Source organism: Bufo bufo, chromosome 8 (assembly GCF_905171765.1).
Source record: "Bufo bufo chromosome 8, aBufBuf1.1, whole genome shotgun sequence".
Classification (NCBI taxonomy): domain Eukaryota; kingdom Metazoa; phylum Chordata; class Amphibia; order Anura; family Bufonidae; genus Bufo; species Bufo bufo.
The window spans coordinates 110,318,568-110,341,092 of NC_053396.1; the positions used below are offsets into that span (position 1 = coordinate 110,318,568).

Below are 22,525 nucleotides of genomic sequence, written 5' to 3' on the forward strand. Positions count from 1 at the left end.
GCATGTAAAATTCTTTCTATACATCCTTTTCTTCCCAGAACTCCAGAGGAGCATATATGGCCTATAAGTCTCCTCACACCAATTAAGGCGCTCTCTCCCCAATTGAGTACCCCCCAAATCTAGACTAGAGGCAGAACGCTCCAAAGAAACACACTCTACCAAATTCTTCAGGAAATGGGGAACCTTTACTTGTCAACTTTGAACAAACAAAAATGATAAGAACTTATGACGTCCTTCAGATACAAATCCTGATATCTATCAACAGATGTAGCAGGGTCTCTCTGTAATGCAAAAAGATTAAATAAGAATACAGAGACACAAATAAAGTGTTTTCCTTTTTTAGAAAAATGAAGGGGTTTGTCCCACAAAAATACAGTGCCTTGCAAAAGTATTCACCCCCCCTTGACCTTTTTTCATATTTTGGTGTCTCACAACCTGGAATTAACATGGATTGTTTGAGGATTTGCATCATTTATTTTACAGAACATGCCCACAACTTTGAAGATGTTTTTTTTTTATTGTGAAGCATACAACAAATAGGACAAAATAACATATCAATGTGCATAACTATTCACCCCCCTAACGTCATGCCGCTCTACAGAGCACTAGTGAGACCTCATTTGGAGTATTGTGCTCAGTACTGGAGACCATATCTCCAGAAGGATATTGATACTTTGGAGAGAGTTCAGAGAAGAGCTACTAAACTAGTATATGGATTGCAGGATAAAACTTACCAGGAAAGATTAAAGGACCTTAACATGTATAGCTTGGAAGAAAGACGAGACAGAGGGGATATGATCGAAACTTTTAAATACATAAAGGGAATCAACAAGGTAAAAGAGGAGAGAATATTTAAAAGAAGAAAAACTGCTACAAGAGGACATAGTTTTAAATTAGAGGGGCAAAGGTTTAAAAGTAATATCAGGAAGTATTACTTTACTGAGAGAGTAGTGGATGCATGGAATATCCTTCCTGCAGAAGTGGTAGCTGCAAATACAGTGAAGGAGTTTAAGCATGCATGGGATAGGCATAAGGCCATCCTTCATATAAGATAGGGCCAGGGGATATTCATAGTATTCAGTATATTGGGCAGACTAGATGGGCCACATGGTTCTTATCTGCCGACACATTCTATGTTTCTATAATTATGTGACTTCTGAAGGTAATTGGTTGCACCAGAGCTTTTTATGGGCTTCTTAAAAAGGGGGTGAATACATACGCACATGCCAATTTTCTATTTCTAAACAATAGTTTTAGTTATATATTTTTCTCATTTCACTTTACCGACTTAGATTATTGTGTTCTGATCCATCACATAAAATTCAGATTAACAAAACATTGAATTTAAGGCTGTAATGTAACAAAACACGGAAAAAGTCAAGGGGAGGGGGGTGAATACTTTTGCAAGGCACTGTACCTGGATCTGAATGTTTTTGTAGTTGCATGTACAAACCGGATTCCAAAAAAGTTGGGACACTATACAAATCGTGAATAAAAACTGAATGCAATGATGTGGAGGTGCCAACTTCTAATATTTTATTCAGAATAGAACATAAATCATGGAACAAAAGTTTAAACTGAGAAAATGTACCATTTTAAGGGAAAAATATGTTGAATCAGAATTTCATGGTGTCAACAAATCCCCAAAAAGTTGGGACAAGGCCATTTTCACCACTGTGTGGCATCTCCCCTTCTTCTTACAACACTCAACAGACATCTGGGGACCGAGGAGACCAGTTTCTCAAGTTTAGAAATAGGAATGCTCTCCCATTCTTGTCTAATACAGGCCTCTAACTGTTCAATCGTCTTGGGCCTTCTTTGTTGCACCTTCCTCTTTATGATGCACCAAATGTTCTCTATAGGTGAAAGATCTGGACTGCAGACTGGCCATTTCAGTACCTGGATCCTTCTCCTACGCAGCCATGATGTTGTGATTGAGGCAGAATGTGGTCTGGCATTATCTTGTTGAAAAATGCAGGTTCTTCCCTGAAAGAGATGACGTCTGGATGGGAGCATATGTTGTTCTAGAACCTGAATATATTTTTCTGCATTGATGGTGCCTTTCCAGACATGCAAGCTGCCCATGCCACACGCACTCATGCAACCCCATACCATCAGAGATGCAGGCTTCTGAACTGAGCGTTGATAACAACTTGGGTTGTCCTTGTCCTCTTTGGTCCGGATGACATGGCGTCCCAGATTTCCAAAAAGAATTTCGAATCGTGACTCGTCTGACCACAGAACAGTCTTCCATTTTGCCACACTCCATTTCAAATGATCCCTGGCCCAGTGAAAACGCCTGAGCTTGTGGATCTTGCTTAGAAATGGCTTCTTCTTTGCACTGTAGAGTTTTAGCTGGCAACGGCGGATGGCACGGTGGATTGTGTTCACTGACAATGGTTTCTGGAAGTATTCCTGAGCCCATTCTGTGATTTCCTTTACAGTAGCATTCCTGTTTGTGGTGCAGTGTCGTTTAAGGGCCCGGAGATCACGGGCATCCAGTATGGTTTTATGGCCTTGACCCTTACGCACAGAGATTGTTCCAGATTCTCTGAATCTTCGGATGATATTATGCACAGTTGATGTTGATAGATGCAAAGTCTTTGCAATTTTTTCGCTGGGTAACACCTTTCTGATATTGTTCCACTATCTTTCTGCGCAACATTGTGGGAATTGGTGATCCTCTACCCATCTTGGCTTCTGAGAGACACTGCCACTCTGAGAAGCTCTTTTTATACCCAATCATGTTGCCAATTGACCTAATTAGTTGGTCTTCCAGCTCTTCGTTATGCTCAAATTTACTTTTTCCAGCCTCTTATTGCTACTTGTCCCAACTTTTTTGGGATTTGTTGACACCGTGAAAATTGGAATCAACGTATTTTTCCTTTAAAATTATACATTTACTCGAATTAAACGTTTGATCTGTCATCTACGTTCTATTACAAATAAAATATTGACATTTGCCATCTCCACATCATTGCATTCAGTTTTTATTCACAATTTGTTTAGTGTCCCAACTTTTTTGGAATCCGGTTTGTAATTAAAGATGTAGTATAGCCACTGAGTTATTCAATAAAACATATCTGTATAGCACCACCTGCTGTTTGGTCTTTTCCTTATTTCTGTGTCCAGCTTGCAGAGGTGGTCATCCATATTCAATTCCATCCTTCTACTGCCGCCAGCCATATCTTCTGTTAGAATCTGTGACAGTTAGGGCTCATGCACACGACTGAGATCGGCCTGGGAAACAAGATCTGTGTGTCTAACGAATCCCCTGGGCTGACAGCGGTTCCACTGAAATAAACCGATTGTATCTTAATGTTTTTTCTTAATGTTTTATGATACTGTCAGTTCATATCTGACCTCGCAGTTCAATACAAGTGATCTGCAATCAGATATGAACGGACTGCATCGTAAAACACAATCCGTTCATTTCAGTGGAGCTGTGGTCGGCCGTGGATAGCTGGCAGACACACGGATCATGTCTGCCGGTTCGATAACGGTCGTGTGCAAGAGCCCTTACAGGGAGAGATCTGTAGCACAAAGTACACACCCCCTGAGCAAGGACATGCCCCTGAGCTGCCAGCCTGAAATCTAGCAGAGCAGTTGTAGCAATGAATAGGGAGATCTCTGGAAAGAGATTTTCATGTACTATATGAAGTCTGATTTTCATATTTTTGCATTAATCATGACATAACTGTAACCTCAATGTCTAGGGAAGAATGGAGGGCGAGGGATGTTTTTAAGGTTTTTTTTCCTCTTAAACTTTGCTATTGTATCACACAACTTCATAGTAAATCAAGTTGTGTTCTCTATGCGTTGGTTTCGCATTCATGTGTTCTTTTTGCTTAAACCTGACACAAAAAAAATATATTTAAAAAAAATTCTGACAACCAATTTATTAAGTATAAGAAATGTGGCTTCTATAGAGCTGATGTTAATTGATTCAAATAATGACAATTATTATCTAATTATTACATCAGACACACATTACAAATAACATTGACTCGACATCACATTAGCTCTTTACCTCATGCGCCAAAGCGCTCTCATAGCAAAATTGTGCTGTTGCATTTGGTACACATGGTGTGTTTTCAGTGTATCTTTAATATATACAATCCATAATGCGATGACTATTTCTCTCCATCTCCTTTACATAAAGAATAGTGACAACTAAATATATCCTACTAACTTCAATTATAACTGAATATGTAATGAATACCGATTGACCTAATCATAATACAATAACCAGGTTGTCAGTAAAAAAAACCTCCTTAATTGGCTGTTCCTTTAGATGGGAAGGCGGCAGTGCATGGTGGGTATCCAAGATGAAATCAAGTGACTTGAACCATGGCTTTTTTGTTAGGTCTTAGTTTTATGCATGCTTATTGTCTTCTTCATTCACTACTAATAAAAGCCAAGTCTACATCCAGGAGGACATCTCACAAACTGTGGCCTAGCAGAAGATGTTCTGATTTATTTAGGCCTCAGCATTGATAAAACTGACTGCTGCAACATAGGAAAGGTAAGTAATAGTCTGATCATGACCACCTGTAAGTTTCCTGAATTGGTGAATCAGAGGTCATTCATCCAATGTTCATTGTGAAGATTACTCTGCCCAGGAAGTGGTCAGTCTTACGATCATTAATAATGTCTCGTCCATTTAGCTTGCACTGTATGATGACTTCATGATTATGGATCAGCTCTGTGAAATGCATAGCAATAAGTGGTGATGTGTAGTTTACCTAAAAAAGAAAACTTTGTTAGATATGAACCTCGTCAGACTTTACAAAAACTCTAATGGTTGCAAATCTTTTAGACTAAAGGCCCATTTACGTGGACCAACGCTCAGAACAATGATCAGGAAAGATCGTTGAACTGCAGTAGAGCTGCATTTACATACAGCAATAACCCTCTTCTTTATGAGGATGAATGATCGTTATTGCGATTGTTCTTTCCCACACAGATGGTCTGCAGCACATCCCTTTTTATACATCAGCTGCTGATAAATGGCTGTTTCAGGGTCTGCATGAAAGATGCAATCGCCTGACGAACGGGCGTTTGCTCATTTGACAAGGGATCAGTGTTGCCTATGCATGGGGCAATTATTGGGAATCACTGTTTGGATAAACGTTTGTCGATGATAATTGTGCCGATACTCGGCCTGTATAAAAGGGTCCTAATTAATGATATGACCAAATGAGAAAGGCCCAGCTCCAAAAGGGCATATGTTAGCCTGGTTACATTGCCAGTTTCTTAAAGTAGAACAATCAGTGCCAGAAACTACACAGTGGACAGAACCTTCCATCTATTGTATACTTACTGGCGGCTGCCCAAAACAGCTGATTGGCGGGGTGCCAGGTGTCAGACTGCCACTGATCTGATATTGCTGACTAGGCTTCCAAAGTGGGCTTTGGTACAGAGGTACCAAACCGTACCAATGCCCAGTTTGGATTCCTATTTGAAATTGTTTTTAAATACGCAGATATGAATACAGTAGTAATTCACCGAAATCTTGAGCGACTTTGGGCTAGTGGACGTTTGGCTCCACAGAGCCAATACATGGTTTTGCTGTACAGAAACGTCATTATCATCGAAGTTATTGAACAAATGGACTTTGGCTCTATGATCTGAAGGTCGATTTGCTTAAGCCTATTGATGACCTATCCCTGTGATGGCTAACCTCCGGCACTCCAGCTGCTGTAAGATGACAACTCCCAAGATACTCACTTGCTTGGCTGTTCTCAGAACTCTGTAGAAATAAATGGAGAATGCTGGGAGTCATAGTTTCACCACAGCTGGAGTGCCAGAGGTGAGCCATCACTGCCCTACAATATCCTGAGGATAGGCCTTGAATATCTAAGTACCGCAAACCCTTTTAAAAAGGGTTATCTTGCCTAACAGCAAAATTAAAGGCTGGCTGGAAAGTGTGCCCACAATAAAAATAAAAGACTTCCGATTCCGGCGCTGGGATGCAGGACGCGGAGTGAGTGAGCTCCGGCGCCTGTCCCTATATTTTCACCTGCGCTCCAACCTAGTGGACAATAAGGGACCCCGAAAGTCACCTGGGGGATCCCACTGAGCGACGGCCGACGGTCCATGGACCGATATTTGCTGAGGAGTGGCAGACGACAAGTGGTGAGCGGGACGAAACAGACCGCTAGTGCTGTGCAGGGCAAGATGGCGGATTCCCGCACCCACTCCCCGATTGAGATTCAAGGGGTTGCAGAGGTGGTGGATAGCGGCAGCAAGCTTGCTGGGGACCTAAGTAGCATAGACTCTCACACAGTCCTTACATGAGCTGCACAACACGGTGGCAAGGCATGAGGCAAGCATAGAGGAGCTGGAGCAAAGGGTTTCAGCGATGGAGGATGATGTGACCAGATATACCCATGATGCTCAGGATCTTTTTAAGCAGAACATCGTGTTGAAAGACCGCCTGGAGGACCTGGAGAATAGGTCAAGGCGGAATAATTTAAGAATAGTGGGCCTACCAGAAAGCATTAAACAGCCTGCCTTGAAAGAGATCTGCGAGGTAGAGATACCTCAAGCTTTGAACCTGAACGGTAGACACACAGTGGAGAGGGTCCACAGAGTAGGCCCTGCCATGGACTCTCAGACACAAAACCGCAATGTTTCGCAAAACCTTCAGTCTAGACCTCGGCAAGTCATTATGCGGTTCCTAGATTATAATGACAAGGAAGCCATTCTAAGAGCTTTTAGGGCCCGCAAAGGTCCACTGAAGGTCAGAGGACATACCTTACTAATGTTCGCCGACTATTCTGCAATGGTGGCAAAAAAGAGGCGCAAATTCAGCGATGTCTGCTTGGAGCTGTATAGGCAGCAAATACGATTCCAGTTATTGTATCCGTTGATTTTGAAAATCTCAACTGCAGATGGCGAGGTTAAAACGTACCAAGATCCTGTGGCTGCGGAGGAGTTCCTGCGAGACAACAACTTGGAAGGTGAGCCACGACGCAGAGGAAGGTCGCCAAGACAGCAGCAACGGAGCAGAGAGGTGGCAAGGAGCCCGGAGTGGAGACGCTCGCCCCCCACAGATAGACGGAGACGAGATTGGGAGGTGGTCCCAGCTGATAAGAGAGGACCTCGTCCTACAAGAAGAAGGGACTCGTGGTCACGATAAAGAGGACATTATTGGTAGCTATGCTGAGTTTTGTTACGGGTTATTAATAGCCCATTTTTTCTACCAGCGATAAAAAGTGGACATGGGTTAATCCGCGCAGTGGGAGCGGGGTTGCGCACAGAAGTGAACTCTATAACTTAGCCTGTGCGATTACATGGTTATACGATTTAAAAATCACTGCAGTCAGTATAGTATAAAGTATGGGGGACAGGTGGATGAGCACTGTAGCCCAGAAAAAAGAGAAGTCAGGGAATAAGGAAGGAGGGTGTTAAGTAGGTAATATGTGTAACAATGAGAGCTTGGTTTTAGGAGATTTTCCTAATTGGGGTGGGGGGGGAGGGGGTAGTTTACAATATTGTATGTGATACTGTTCATGTTTATTTCTGTGCATCAGCTGGCGCTTATCCCTGGAGTATCTTGGTAATAGGCTATGTCTATCCAGTCATTATCCTAGTCATAAGAAGATCAAACTTTGTAGTTAGTAATGAAGATAGTTAGTTGGAATGTGAAGGGCCTCCGCTCTCCGCAGAAGAGATGGATGATCCTCCGTCACCTTAAAAAATTAAAACCTGATATAGCATTGCTTCAGGAAACTCACCTATCAGCAGGGGACTTTGGCAGGATGCAAAAATTATGGGTGGGACAGGTGATAGGGTCGTCCTCCTCAGAGCGGAAAGCGGGGGTCCTGATTCTGTTCAACAGAGCGTTCCACTTCACCCTGCTGGGTTTGGTAGCTGATGACAAAGGGAGGTGGGTCAAGGTGTCGATAAAGGTCCAAAATATGGAGTACACTATTTTCAATGTATATGGCCCGAATGCCAATAACTCACAATTTTTCAGGGCGCTAGAAGGTGAATTACTGTTAGACAAGACTTCAAACCTAATAGTGGGAGGCGACTTTAATTCAGTTATGATGGGGCAGGAGGACAGAAAGACCAAGTCGAAAGGAGACAGAATTACAGTGGCCCATGACGCAGTATTGGGGCAGATGATAGAGTCAGTGGGGCTGACGGATCCCTGGAGACAGCTTCATCCTGACGACAGGGAGTACTCCTTCTACTCTCATGCTCAAGATTCCTGGTCGCGCATTGACTACATTTTTGTCCAGGGCTCTCTATCAGGGTTGGTGGAACATGCTGATGTTGGGGACATTAATATATCAGATCATGCTCCGGTAACCCTGATCTTGAGGGACACTTTCTCAAAGGGCTCAGATTACCTATGGAGGTTCCCCTCGGGTCTATTAGGAAATGAGGACTTTCAAAATAAACTAATAGGCTGGTGAGAAGAGTACAAGGAAGATAACCAGGTTCACATGGACAATCCGGAACTTTTCTGGCAGACGTCCAAGGTGGTCCTGCGGGGGCGCATCATGAGTTACATTTTTGGCAGAAAGAAAGCGTGTCAGCAGTCATTAGAAAGAGCAAGCAACAGAGTTAGACAAATGTACAGGCAATTCACGGAAATGCCTTCAGCGGATAATAAGGTAAAATGGGTAGAAGCACGCCAGGCCTTTGAAACTAGCGAAAAGCATAGAGAATCTCTCAGGCAAACCCATTTCGAAGCTAAATTGTACCGTTTTGGGAATAAAGCGGGCCGTTTACTGGCCAATCTAGCAAAAGGCCGGAGAGAGCCTCAGTATATATCTTGTCTAAAAGATGATGAGGGGAAGATAGTCATTGACCCAGCAGGCATTAGTGAGATAGTAGGTCAATATTATGAGGCTTTATACAAGGACCACTCTCCAACATCACTAGTTGATACCCTCTTGGACAGGGTGGAGTTACCCACGGTGACATCTGAACAGCTCCTGAAATTAAACGCGGATGTGACCGTGGAGGAACTCCAGCTGGTCATTAGAGGTCTGAAAAACGCAAAGGCTTTACGGGAGAATATTATAAGGTATTGATCTCGCAGGTCTCCCCAATAATGGTGCAGCTTTACAATGACGTATTGAAGGGCAAGTCCCATCCAGATAAGGATAATGTATCTTACATTAAGCTCCTGCCTAAACCAGGGAAAGACCCCCTTATGCCTAGTTCATATAGACCTATATCCCTAATAAACGTAGACACAAAGATCCTATCCAAAATCATTGATGACAGGCTAGCCTCTTTTTTACCGTCTTTGATAGTCGCTGAACAAGTGGGGTTTGTCCAGGGCCGCTCAGCGGTCAAAAATATTCGAACGGTTTTAGCAGTTCTAGATAGGGTTAGACATGACCCTCAGCCAGGGGAACATCCAGCCATGCTCACCTTAGACGCTGAAAAAGCCTTTGATAATGTAAGGTGGGCATGGCTGGAGGCAGTATTGGACAAATTGGGATTTAAGGGGGCTTTTAGGACGTTTATTACAAATTTGTACAATAACCCAAAGGCGCGGGTGTATACTCAGGGCTACCTCTCCAAACCGTTTAAACTGGAAAAGGGAACAAGACAGGGGTGCCCGCTTTCTCCTCTGCTCTTAAACCTAGCGCTTGAACCCCTATCACGGCTTCTTTGCTCGTCAGACTTGTATACAGGTGTTGAGGTGGGAGTAAAGCAAGTGAAGGCGGCGCTCTTTGCCGATGATGTGGTGTTATTTCTGGCTAGACCGGGGGAACACATCCCAGTTATTTTTAAGGCTTTAGAGGCTTTTGGAAGTTATTCAGGATACAAGGTAAACCTTTCCAAATGTGAACTCCTACCTTTGGTACCCATGAGTAGTACCTTACATAAGGTAAAAAGGGATCAAGGAATTAGTATAGCCAAATCTAGCATAACATATCTCGGGGTGAAAATAGGGAGGCACCCGCACTCTCTATATCAATTAAATTTCCCACCACTGCTGTTCCGTATAGGAGCCGATCTGGATAGGTGGCAAGGCCTACCCCTCTCCCTGATGGGAAGGTGCTGCTTAGTGAAGATGATGGGAGTCGCTAGATTGCTATATCCAATGCAGACTATTCCACTATTACTACGGCATGCTGATGTCAAACTCCTGGAAAGTAAATTTGTGCGGTTTATATGGCAGGGCAAGAAACTGAGAATTGCTTTGGACAAACTGAAACTGAGAAGGGAAGTGGGGGGAATCAACTTCCCGGACGTCAGGGGTTACAATATCGCATGTAATAGCAGATACATATTGGATTGGGCAAATCAGACTTCTTACTATACAAATCTCAGTCTGGAGGAACAGTTAGCAAAACCTTGGGACCTGATGGCATTATTACACACCAGTATACCTAACTTACCAGGATCAATTAAAAAGTCATTGTTATTAAGAGATACCATTGTAGTATGGAAAATACTGCGGAAGATGTATGGTTTGCCTTATCGAATATCTAAGCATCTCCCAATCGCAGCCAACCCTAGTTTTGAGCCAGGAAGGAGCAGCAAAGATATAGCAATATGGTTAAGTAAAGGGATAAGGAAGATGGGTGATTTATTCCACGAGACAGAGTCTAGATGGAAAACACAGGAGGAATTGAAAGAGAAGTGGGGATTGCAGGGTCTAACATTCCTACCGTACATGCAACTTATGTCATATGGCAAGGAATTGTGTAAGGATCTAACAAAGGAATGGAGGGCAAATGAATTTGACCGACTCCTGCGGCTAAAAATTAGACCGACAATTTCACTTCTCTTTCAATCTCTGAGAAACAAATGGGAGAGAGTTGACCCCAAGAAAATGTTCCGGAAGTGGGAAATACTATTGGAGGTTAAAGACGTACACCAGCTGGTTTGGGCAGGCATAGGGGCGTTACATCAGGCTGTTCCAGATGAAAATTGGCGTGAGACCCACTTCAAAATTTTGCATCACGCAATATATGGGTTTGATGTTCCAAATGCAGGCTCAAAACAAGACAGGTTGGTAGCATGTCCAAAGTGTGATCTTTCTAGATCAGATCTATACCATGGATTATGGAGCTGTCCGAGATTGAGATCATATTGGGACGAAGTCTCGGATCTACTGAAAAAATGTGGTAGGAACGAGACGGAAATCACTCCTGCAGTGGTGATCCTGCACGTCCAATATAATAAGGATGACCAATCCGATAGCTACACAACGACCTCTCTTTTGCCACTGGAACATAAGATTGTACTAGGGGCAAAAAAATGCTTGTTAAGCTTGTGGCTTCAATCTCAGACTCCCTCTGTCTCTATGGTCATCACGCGTCTCAGGCGTATGTTTCATCTAGAATGGCTGGAGGCGACACAACAAAAAGAGGCTAGAGGGAAGAAATTATATTTAACATGGCGCAAATTTATTCTGGGTCATATTGATCCAGGTGAATATATTCGGATTATGTCTCCTTTTAAACTGACGGAGTGGTATCTATTACAGGACCTAAAGGATAGACTGGGGATTCTGAAAGTGACATAGGTGTTACCAAGAACATATATAGCCGAGTGATGCCGGGTGTGGTGCTTAAGCTGATGCTGGGAAGGGAGGGGGGAAGGGGGGAACTGTTATGTTATGTTAATTTATTTTAATACTCCTTATGATGTAACATGCTGAACATGTATTCTCATATTTTCTATGTCAAAGCCATTTCCATGTCTGTAATGGTATGATAATGTCAAATTGTTACTCTTTGGATTGGGAGAAAAATAAAAAAATTGTATAAAAAAAAAAAACACACCACTTCTGGCGGGCCTTAATTTTTTCTATCAGGGCTGATAACCCCTTTCAGCATGTTGTAATTATCATTTTTAAGCTGACAGTCAATGCTGGTAATGAGCTCATGTCGGTATAATAAGCTATAGACATGTAATACCTAGAATCTTTATCGTTCATTATAAAAGATTGTAAACCTTGGCTAACTCTAGGATAAAACCCACATCAACCAGTCCGATTTTAATAGGCCTTTTTCCTTGTCATTCCCATTGGGGCTTAACACCAACTATTGTATATGAAAGCGGTTTTCGACCTACAAAGAGATGGAGATCTCCTGGGAAGATCAAAGTCTCAAAATCTTTCCTGCTGCCAATGCAAATAATGTCCAACAGCCCAATACTCGGATGTCTTCTACACAGTGATTTGTGGTTTATAAATGGAAATGGTCATTGTTAGCAGTGTATATAGACCCCTTACACTTCACTGGGGAGAAAGGCCAGCTCCTGCCTAGACATGGAATGGGGGGAACTTACTCTCCTTAGGGAGAGAGCACCTTAATCAGTGTGAGGAGACTTGTAGGCCATACATGCTCCTCTGGAATTCTGGGAGGCAAGGGATGCAAATGAGCTCTTAACAAGCTCTGCCTCTAATGCCACCAGATGTAAAGCAGCTATCCTATAGGTCAATGTTCAGCTCTTAAAATAAGCCTTGAGACATGACTTGGATATTAAATAAGCCAGCACCTCATCTGCAGACAGCTGTTTCGGGGTGCACTGATGAGGGGCCATTCAGAGAACCCCGAAACGCGTATGGTTAAACACCTTGTACCGGCATGCTGGAACAGTAGCTCCCCTGGACTTTTGAAACTGAATAGCTGTGATTAAGAGCGACGAACACCGGAGGAATCCCTGCAAACAAAGCCACAAACATAGTGTTCGTGAGCGGATATCCAGGTGACATCGTGCCCACAGCGTATCTCTTCAGGCCCGGACGCAGGATAAGGACATACCGGCCAGGTAAAACAAAGCAACATAGTTGCTCAATTAGGTGGGACGCCACCGTTGTGCACAATTGCACTTTGTTATTACCGACTCAAGACCGACGAGTGTTCATAAGACTTTGTTACAAAGCACGGAATTGCGTTTTCTCCTAGACTGGAACAATGACTGCAGTATTTAAACCGCATTTGCCATTTTAGAATATATGCCTACCATTGCTGCTATTTGATCAGTGTCTTTGAGTGAATTTAAGTGATTTTATTGTATTTTACATTTTAATGGTATATCTTATTGTTATATTCTATTACTATTGTGGGAATATCCCTTAAATAAATAGTGTGATCAATTTACTCCATATTTGAGTGCCTGGTTTAACCTTTATATTTTTTGCAACTTCTTTCTGTGACTGGGTGGGTCACATAAACCAAGAGCACCTTGAATCCATTACCCAGCTGTAGTGATCCACAGATACCGTACTCCATGTTCATATGTGCCCGCATTGCTGAGAAAAATCAAGTTTTAATATATGCGATTGAGCTTCTCAGAGCAATGGGGGTATCACCTAGAGGCGCTGCGCTCTCTGCATTTTTATTGACAGGACCAGGTGTGATCACATTTACACTGCCTGGCCCTGTCAATCAAAGTGCAGAGGGCTTGGCATTTGTAGAGAGAGCCGAGCCTCTAAGTGTAATGGTAACGCCCCCGTTGCTCCTAGAGGCTCATTTGCATATATTAAAACATCATTTTTCTCAGTAATGTGGGCACATAGGAACATGGGACCAACACAGATGTCTTCAGCTGCCAATCGCCCATGTAACAGGTCAGCCAGTGTCATAGGTACAAATCTGCTGACTTTTAAATTAGATAAAGTTCAGAAAGGTGTTAAAATAATAAAACAATCCCCCGCTGCTCTCGTTCCAACACTTAAAAATATCCCACAATTCTTTGTCTGCAGCCCCTCTGTAGAAATACGTATCTCCACCGTTCCAGACTACAAACTAGTTTAAAAAGAGACAGGTTGCAAAAATGCACACAAGGCTAGAAGACTTTTTTTTTAAATAACAGAAAAAACATGTTGGTGTCATTAAAAAACAAAAAAACATTGAAAATTATAACAAAACACCACGTGTGGGTTCATGAATTCACATCCCATAGTTTGCAATTTCATTTTGGAAATGAATAACATTTAAAGAGGACCTGTCACCTTTCCTGACATGTCTGTTTTAGTAACGACTTGAATTCCACATGTCATAACAATTCTGGAGCATCCATTCTTTTGACTCTATGTTGTGCCATTCCTCGATTATTCCTTCTAGAATTTATAGTCTGCAATAAAGGTCTAGCTGGGTGTTACCAATCTTGGGGTGTGTCCCTGTACAGTCTGACACTGGTAGAATTGATTGGATAGGGTCAGACTGTGCAGGGACCCCCCCCCCCCCTCAACTGGTAACTCCCAGCTGGACCTTTATTGTGAACTGCTGACACTTCATTCATAAACTTCTAGTAGGAATAATAAAAAAAGATGACAGCATAGAGTCATAAGAATAGATGCTGCAGAATTGTTATTACAGGGGGGATGCCAGTACTTACTAAAACAGACGTGTCAGGAGAGGTGACTGGAATCGAACTAGAAAACATTGGCAGAAATACCTAAAATAATATTTAATTGAACATATACTTACATGTGGTAGCTTGCCATAGTAAGGGAAGTACATGAGGTCAAAGTAATTATGTGGGTAAAAGGTAACTGCTCCTAAATCAGTATCATTTCCATACTAGGAAAAAAAACACATACATCTGCAATTATCTGAATGTTTATACTTGTATACTGCCATACCAAATAATACTGCCATACACTGCCCACCTAATACTGCCATATGTTTTCTACACATAGCTACATTTCAGTTTTAAATTCACACTGCCATCAGTGCCCAAATAATACCATCATAAAATGCCCAATAATGAAGGAGCAAATTGTAAAACGCATATGCGCTGATTGACCATTAGAACTGACAGAAGAAGGAGATGCTTTGTTGTAAGCTCTCGCGGGCAGGGTCCCCCCTTCCTCTGTGCCAGTCTGTTAATAGTTTTTATATTATGTATATGTAACCCCTCTTAATGTACAGCGCCATGGAATTAGCCCCTTCCCAACATGTGACGTACTATTACGTCACATAACTATAAAAAAAAGTTATAGGGGTCAGAATATGGTATCGCCATAATAATACTTACCCGGAGAATGAAAGCAACAGGTCAGTTTTACCGCATAGGGAATGCCGTAAAAACAATGCCCACAAAAAACAAGCCCTCACATGGTTATGTGAACTGAAAAATAAAAAGGTTATGGCCCCAGGAAGGCAGGGCGTGAAAAATGAAAAAAAAAAACTTGGAGACTAAAAGGGTTAATGGCACTTTCAAATAAATAATAATAAGGCCCCTTTCACACGAGCGAGAATTCCGCGTGGGTTTAATGCGTAATAAGAACGCATTGCGCCCGCACGGAATCCGGACTCATTCATTTAAATGGGTCTGTGTAGATGAGCGGTGGTTTTAACGCATCGCTTTTGCGTTGCGTGACAATCGCAGCATGTTCTATATTCTGCGATTTTCACACAGCGCTGGCCCCATAAAAGTGAATGGGGCTGCGTGAAAATCACATCGCATCCGCAAGCAAGATTTTCACGGATGGTTGCTTGTAAACATTCAGTTTGTTATCACGCACGTGAAAAACGCATTAAATCTCATTGCACCCGCACAATAAAAACTGAACAACTGAACGCGATCCTAAACAAAACCGAATGGCTTTGTATGCGAAATCCCGCGTTTGCACTGAACGCATATGCAACGCATCCGGACCTAATCCAGACACGCTCTTCTGCAAGGGGCCTAATAATGCTTTTCTGCTCCACTTTCTGATTGCTCCTGTGGGTACTGTCCTAGGGCAGTGGGGTGTCCTAGGCAATTGCCTAGTTTGCCTTCCCTCCACAACCAGGCTGGGCCCTGATATCATCTCTTTCTGAGATTGTACTTACCTTGACCTTAGCCGTTGTGGTCTTTCCACAAACCATTTTAAGTGACCCATCATGGTTACAGCAAAAGTACTCTTCTTTTGTGATATTCTTTCTGGATATATCGGGAAGATTTTGAAGCATTTCAAGTCTTATGTGTCAGGGTAATTCAGTCAGTGCAGATAGTACTGCCACCGCAGACCTGGGCTTTATGGGGCCCCGAACATTCTGTTCGTGGCCCTGAAACAGGTGACCAGTGTAATGGGCAACAAAAAGCTAATTTCTTAGGCATTTTACTTACGTAGATTCCACAAGATACAGTAATTGGTGTTCCAGCACCGGCTTCAAACCCCAAAATCTAGGAGGACAATACACGGTATGAGTTACAGAATGTCCACACCTGCCCTGATGACTATACACATGATTGTCACTCTATATTCATGTAAAGGGGAAATGGTATTCTCCACTGTCCGTCCTACCCTAAGTAAATGGTTTCAATGCCACTTTACCCGGTTCATCTTTAGTAGGATACATGGTTTCCCATGGGAAAATCCAAAACTTGGGTCTTCAATTCCAGAACAGTTCTTCAGCAGTGAGCGGGGGAACTGACAGGCTTTCCTTTCCTCATGTAGCTCTCCTTCTTGAATGAAGTATTGTCCTGGAGTGCATTTCACGTTTGTAGCTGTTTGTTTCTCATCATCATAGGCTATTGTAAAATGAAATGTATGTTACACACACATACGTAATAAATCCTCATGTTGCTTAGAAGGGAAACTGCGCTGATGAATTTCTTAATATGGCTTCATAGCAGCTGGGTTAACCTTATAACTACCTGTAGCAGCCACTAGAGGGAGCCTACTGCATACTGTAGTTCAATGTACTATACTAGATGAACCAGAGATCTCCACATCCACTGCTTCAATTACTCTAGATTATCTTCAGCCTGGCAACTCAGGGGTGTGCCCCTTCTGCTGCAGCTCTCTCCCTGTATCTGCCATAGCTTCTAACAGACAATATGGCTGGTGGCACTTGAAGATTTAAACTGAGCATGTGCGACCAGTTCAGTGAGACGGACAAAAAAATAAGGAAAAGAACAGTAGGTGGCGCTATACAGATACATTTTATTGAATAACTTACTGGCTATACTAAATTTTTAATTACCGGTACATGCAATTACAAAAGTGTTCGGATCCAGGCGCTGGTTTGAAAAATGTAGAATATGCTTTGTGACACATCCCCTTTAATAGGATTGTCACATTACAACAACTTATCCTCTATTTACAGGTTAGGGGATTACTATCTATCTGCCGGGACCCACATTCTCCCACTTGAATGGTGTGGAGGACACTGTCGCTCCATTCATCTCTATGGAGCAGCTAGAGATAGCTGAGTGCTTATACTTGGCAATGCCTGGAAGTCTAATAGAGCTTAATGGAGCGTCGTCACACGTGTGTCTGCCACTGTGTTCATCAGGGGAACACAACCCCTGTTCACCTGACTGGTGGGACCCCTGCTGGTCAGACACTTATCCTGTATATAGGGGATAAGTTGTTGTAATGGGACAACCTCTTTAACATGATCCTCCAGGCTCCTCCTTACTATAGGTAGATGTAGACGGGCTGAGAAGCAGACAATTGTCGGGAAGAGCTGTGATCACCTCCACAGTATGAGGTCGAGCGGTCGCTATCGTCCTCATACAGCTGCATTGTTTAGACAGCGCAATCTGCTGCCCAGAAATGATGACTGATGTGTCTGCACAAACGAGTTTCACCGGACGAATTAGCTTTTTGCTCATTTATCAGGTGATTGGCTGCACCTTCAGACGGGCAGATTGTTGGGAACCTGATGATCTTCCTGATTATTGCCCCATCTAAACCCATCTTTAGGCTCATTTGCCTCTGACAATGTCCATCTTTTTCTCATCAATAGGTTAGTAAACTGTACTTTAATTTTTGACATCCTTGTCGTAATACAGATCACAGCAGCCAATCTGAGGAGGCAGAACTGCAGTGGGGGCAGATATCACCAGCCTAGATCAATTGTGAGACTGGAGGCGGATTTCAGACTACCTTAGACTCCCTTTAGGCACTATAACTCAACTTTAGCCACTGATCCCAGTTTTGCCCTGATGGGGATAAGGTATACAGGAGCAAGATCTGAAGTCAATAAATAGCAGGTTATCACCCCCTGTAAGGGGACAGCCACATTAAAGAGGATGTATAACCTCACATGAGGTGTCTCTATTAGTAATTCCCATACAATAGCAATAGCATCTGTTCTTATGCTCTGTGTAGTACCATTCCTTTATTATTTCTACCAGAAGTTATGGATAAATTGCTAGCAGTTTGGAATTAAAGTCCAGATGGGTGTTACCAGTTAGTGGTACTGATTGGATAGTATCAGATTGTGTAGGGACACACACCCAACTGGTAACACTCATCTGGACCTTTATTGCAGACTGCTGGCAATTGATTGCTAAACTTCTAGCAGGAATAATAAAGGAATGGTTCATCATTCAGTCATAAGAAAAGATGCACCAGAATTGTTATTACATAGGGGGACACAAGTAGTTACTAAAACAGACGTCTCAGGAGGAGTTAATAGGCTCCCTTGGAATATATAATGAATAAATCTGAAATAACGGCACTAGACAAGCTGTTTCCTGATATAGTAAATCCCTAAGCGCTGTGCAATCGCTAATCTTGTGCACAGTTGAGAACAGCAGAGATTGCAGTTTTCTTACTTCTCTTCCGTATATAGAAGATGGGTATGAATATGGTTTTGTTACTCCTTGATTATTGAACTCAGCACTGATCTTGTTCAAGTATTTTCTCATGACAAAAAAAAGATTTTACCTTCAAGAAATGTGTGCAGATTCTCGGTGTAAGGTAACCATGTGTCCTTAATATCAGCATTAAATTTATAATGAAATTCCCTTATATATGGCCTGATTGTTACACCTGTAAAATGTAATACATACATGTTCTGATCAATAGTAACAATTACTACTACAAGTTACATTCCACATAATTACAGAATGACATCACTTGCTGTTGTTTTGTGTGACTTCTGTTAGGCTCCTGTACATATACATCATATACATAATGTTACTATAATAACCTAAAGTGATTTGCAGATTCGATAGTAAATAAGGCAACAGAAAATGACAAGTTAAGTAACTTTCCAACTAAGGCCACCGCTGGGACCCGCACCTATATCGAGAATGGAGCAGGGAGCGCTGTGGCTTCCCGGGGTCCGTCCACCACCAAGCGCTAATCCCCGCCTCTCCCATAGAAGTGAAGGAGAGCGCACCGCGCATGCACGGCCCATGCTCCCATTCATTTCTATGGGGCAGACGCCAATAGCCGAGCCAGCGCTCGGCTATTTTCGGCGGCCCCATAGAAATGAATGGAGAGCAGCTGCGCATGCGCAGTGCGCTCTCCTTCACTTTCGGGGCTCCGTTCTCGATATAGGTGCGGGTCCTAGCGATATGCCCCCATTGTCTGAGATGAGAAAATCCCTTTAAATGGATCTTCACCTTGAAATTACTGCAACTACATGGACTCAATATTGAGTTCAACATAAGTGGCATAAATTAATTTAGGTGAGCTGGTGGTTATAAAGTATAAATGAATATGATCTGACTCAGTTATACAGCATCTATGTTTGTAGACTTGTTTTAACTAGTCACTTTTTTTTCCTCTCCCTCCTTTTTATAGATTCTGGGTATAATGCGATGGTGTGGACCGAGATACCTGGACTCCACTGCTGACTGACCATTGGGTAGGATTTTGTGGCCAATTAGCCATGGGGGTAGATATGCCATCTTTAAATAACAACATTGGGTCCCATGATCGGGGGTTAATTTACTCCAGCCATTATATACTTTTTGATGCAATGTCCCCATATGTTATGCCCGCGTTGAATACACGGTATGATATGGCGGAGTGGTGCGGGATATCTCTATTTTAATTGAATTATTCCTTGCACGCTATATATATTTGGGGAAGTGCATAGGTAATGTGCGACATGGAGATTATTCTCCTGTGACAGCGTCGGTATCTATGACAACAGGACGCTTTCCTGTTGTACACGTCAGCTTGACTAGGCGGAGTTAAACAATAATGTGATTACCATGTGACCGTGGCTGATGACGCAATGTTTCTCGTCATCCGCATTTTGGCCAATTACTAACAATATGGACATGCGCAGTGAGCATCGGGAGACTCGATCATGGAGTCCAGGTGATCGATGTGCTCACCATCGCACGTTTCACACTTCCTTTGCACGACAACACAGGTATTTTTAATGATATATTATGCTATCTAAATGAGGACTTGAATATACCTGGTTGTATATTGGCTACTTTAAATGAAGTGGGTGTTGTGCTGTTTAATGGATTGTGAGGGAGGTTCTTTTTTGCACTATATTAGATTGGGCATTTATATGTGTTATTATGCTTGACAAAGGCTACGATGTAGCCGAAACGTTGCATTTGTCGGTGTGTGCGCACATTCACTGAAGTACTATCAATAAAGAAGAGACCGGAGATGCTGCCGTCGCCTTTTACTTATTTTTCTATCTGCTGACTGCTGAGGATCTGCGGTTGTGGCGTGGCTGGTGCATTCTGGTGTGGTTGCTACATATTTTTTTGACTATCCTGAGGATAAGTTATCAATATCAGATAGGTGGAAGTCCAAAGAGGTCTCCCCCATCAGCTGTTTAAAGAGGATGCAGCAGTCCAGTGAGCACTGCGGCCTCTTCTTAGGCCAGTGACGTTGTGTTCATCGGTCACATGGTGTCACGGCGTAGAGTCGCGGGTATAAAGATAGAGCGGAGGTGCACCCCCTGAGCTGCCACCCGGTCCCCTGTCCCTGCCTACTTGCACCACCCGCCCTAGGTGACGGGGCGCAACTGGGCGACAGTCCCTGACCTGAGTAAGTGCAAGCAGAGAGATAGAGACAGCAGGGAAGCGGACAGCCAATGAGAGGTAGCACTAGAGCGGACAGAGAGGTGGAACAAGCAAGGTACCACCAAAAACTGAAGGGCGAGGCGGGTCAACTAGCCGGGGTCAGTCCAGGAGGTCACATCAGCACAAGAGAAGAGGCAAAGACAAAATCCAAAAGCAAGCCAAGGTCAAAATCCGAGAGGTAGCGTCAAGGTTCAGAGAGCAGGCAGAAGAGGTGTCAGGAAGCAGATCAAGGGTCAAATCCAAAGGTAAGCTAAATAACAACAATAATAATACACAGCCTAAGGGACCAAAATCACAGGCAACCTGTAGCCAGCAGGTTGCCTGTATTTATAGTGGGGAGTGAGTGTTCTGTCCCCACATGAAGGCGAATGAAGGTGTAACTGATAATGACTTTGTGACTGTCCTACCTTCGTATCCAAGCAGTGGAGCAGACCGGACCGGCAGATGCTCAGGTTAGATGGATCCAGACGTAGACACGAGGTTGCAATCAAACGTGGGTTTATTTGATCCAGAGCAGTGACATACAGTGATGCAATACAGGAATACAGTAGATGCTGTGATGTGGATGTCTTTTCTGAGGCTAACTGCTGAGGCTACTGCTGGTCAAAAACTGATGCCTTCACAAGCCAAGGTGTGTGTCTCCAGTCACAAAGGAATGCAGCACTGAAAAAGGCTACAGGAAGTGACCAGGCCAAGGCTGCAAAACCACGCCCAGAGATAAAACTTTATAGACAACGAACGAGGCGTGCAGCATACAAATTCAAGCCAGCAGATGGCAGCAGAGAACAATATATTTAAACAACATAGGTAAAACAAGAAATAATACAGTGCAGAAATTCAATATGAAAGGAACAGCACACTCCCCGTCTGAAATTCACTTTGGGGATTTCACTATGACGAATGTCCATAAAATATAAACAACCTGTAAAAGAAAACATGTTAGAATGCAAACATAGATAGTCCTGTTTTCCAACTTGGAATGGAGAAGATCTGCGAAGCTAGATACAGTCCTGTTCACCCTGCAGGGACGTTCTCGATGGGCAATATTAAAATGAGTTTGTTGATTGGTCTTGAGAACGTTTTAAGCTCGCCTTTCCTGAAGATCTTCAACTCCACATTCCGGACCTTGCCATCCTTGCTAGGGAAAACCTTTTAAATTAGTCCGATAGGCCAGTCAATCCTTTCGGTTTGTTGCTCTTTCACGGAGGGAAGTGGGGTATCCCAATCCTTGACTGTTTCAGAAAACTGTCTCAGTAGAGATTTACCTTGTATGGTGATGGGCGCTACAAATCCCAGCGGATCAAATAGGCTGTTTACCACTGATAGGACGCCTCGTTTTGTGAATGGCTTGTCTGCACAACTTATCTGAAAACCGAAGGAGTCAGCCGAGAGATCCCATCTGAGGCCCAAGCTCCTCTGCACAGGTGGACTGTCCAGTCCCAAGTTAATGTCCTTGAATCCTGGTGCATGATCGCCTGATTCGAAGGCCCTCATAACGGCCAGGCTGTTTGAAGCAATTTTGTGTAGTCTAAGTTTAGCTTTGTACAACATACTTTGAGTCCTTTTGAGCAGATCAATAGCCGCTTCTTCAGTCGGTAGTGATTTGAGTCCATCGTCTACGTAGAAGTCCTTTTCTACAAAGTCTCTGGCGTCTTTGCCGTACTCGGATTCTCCCTCTAATGCAGTTCGCCGAAGGCCGTAAGTTGCGACGGCAGGTGAAGGGCTGTTTCCAAATACGTGTACCCTCATACGATATTCTGCCATCTCTGCGTTGGTGTCGTTATTCTTGTACCACAGAAACCTG

The 22,525-nt window shown here is 43.1% G+C and overlaps 1 protein-coding gene across 1 annotated transcript in view; it reads right to left on the reverse strand.

Moving 5' to 3' along the window:
* Positions 1-4,369: 4,369 nt before the first annotated feature.
* ATP1B4 (ATPase Na+/K+ transporting family member beta 4) overlaps positions 4,370-22,525 on the reverse strand; it is a 72,937-nt gene continuing 54,781 nt past the window's right edge. The window contains exons 5-9 of the mRNA XM_040405711.1: positions 18,605-18,709; positions 16,259-16,455; positions 16,051-16,107; positions 14,424-14,516; positions 4,370-4,745 (exon numbers count right to left, since the gene is read on the reverse strand). Of these exons, the coding sequence (XP_040261645.1) occupies positions 4,587-4,745; positions 14,424-14,516; positions 16,051-16,107; positions 16,259-16,455; positions 18,605-18,709 (611 nt within the window). The 3' untranslated portion in view covers positions 4,370-4,586. The remainder of the gene's footprint in view (positions 4,746-14,423; positions 14,517-16,050; positions 16,108-16,258; positions 16,456-18,604; positions 18,710-22,525) is intronic.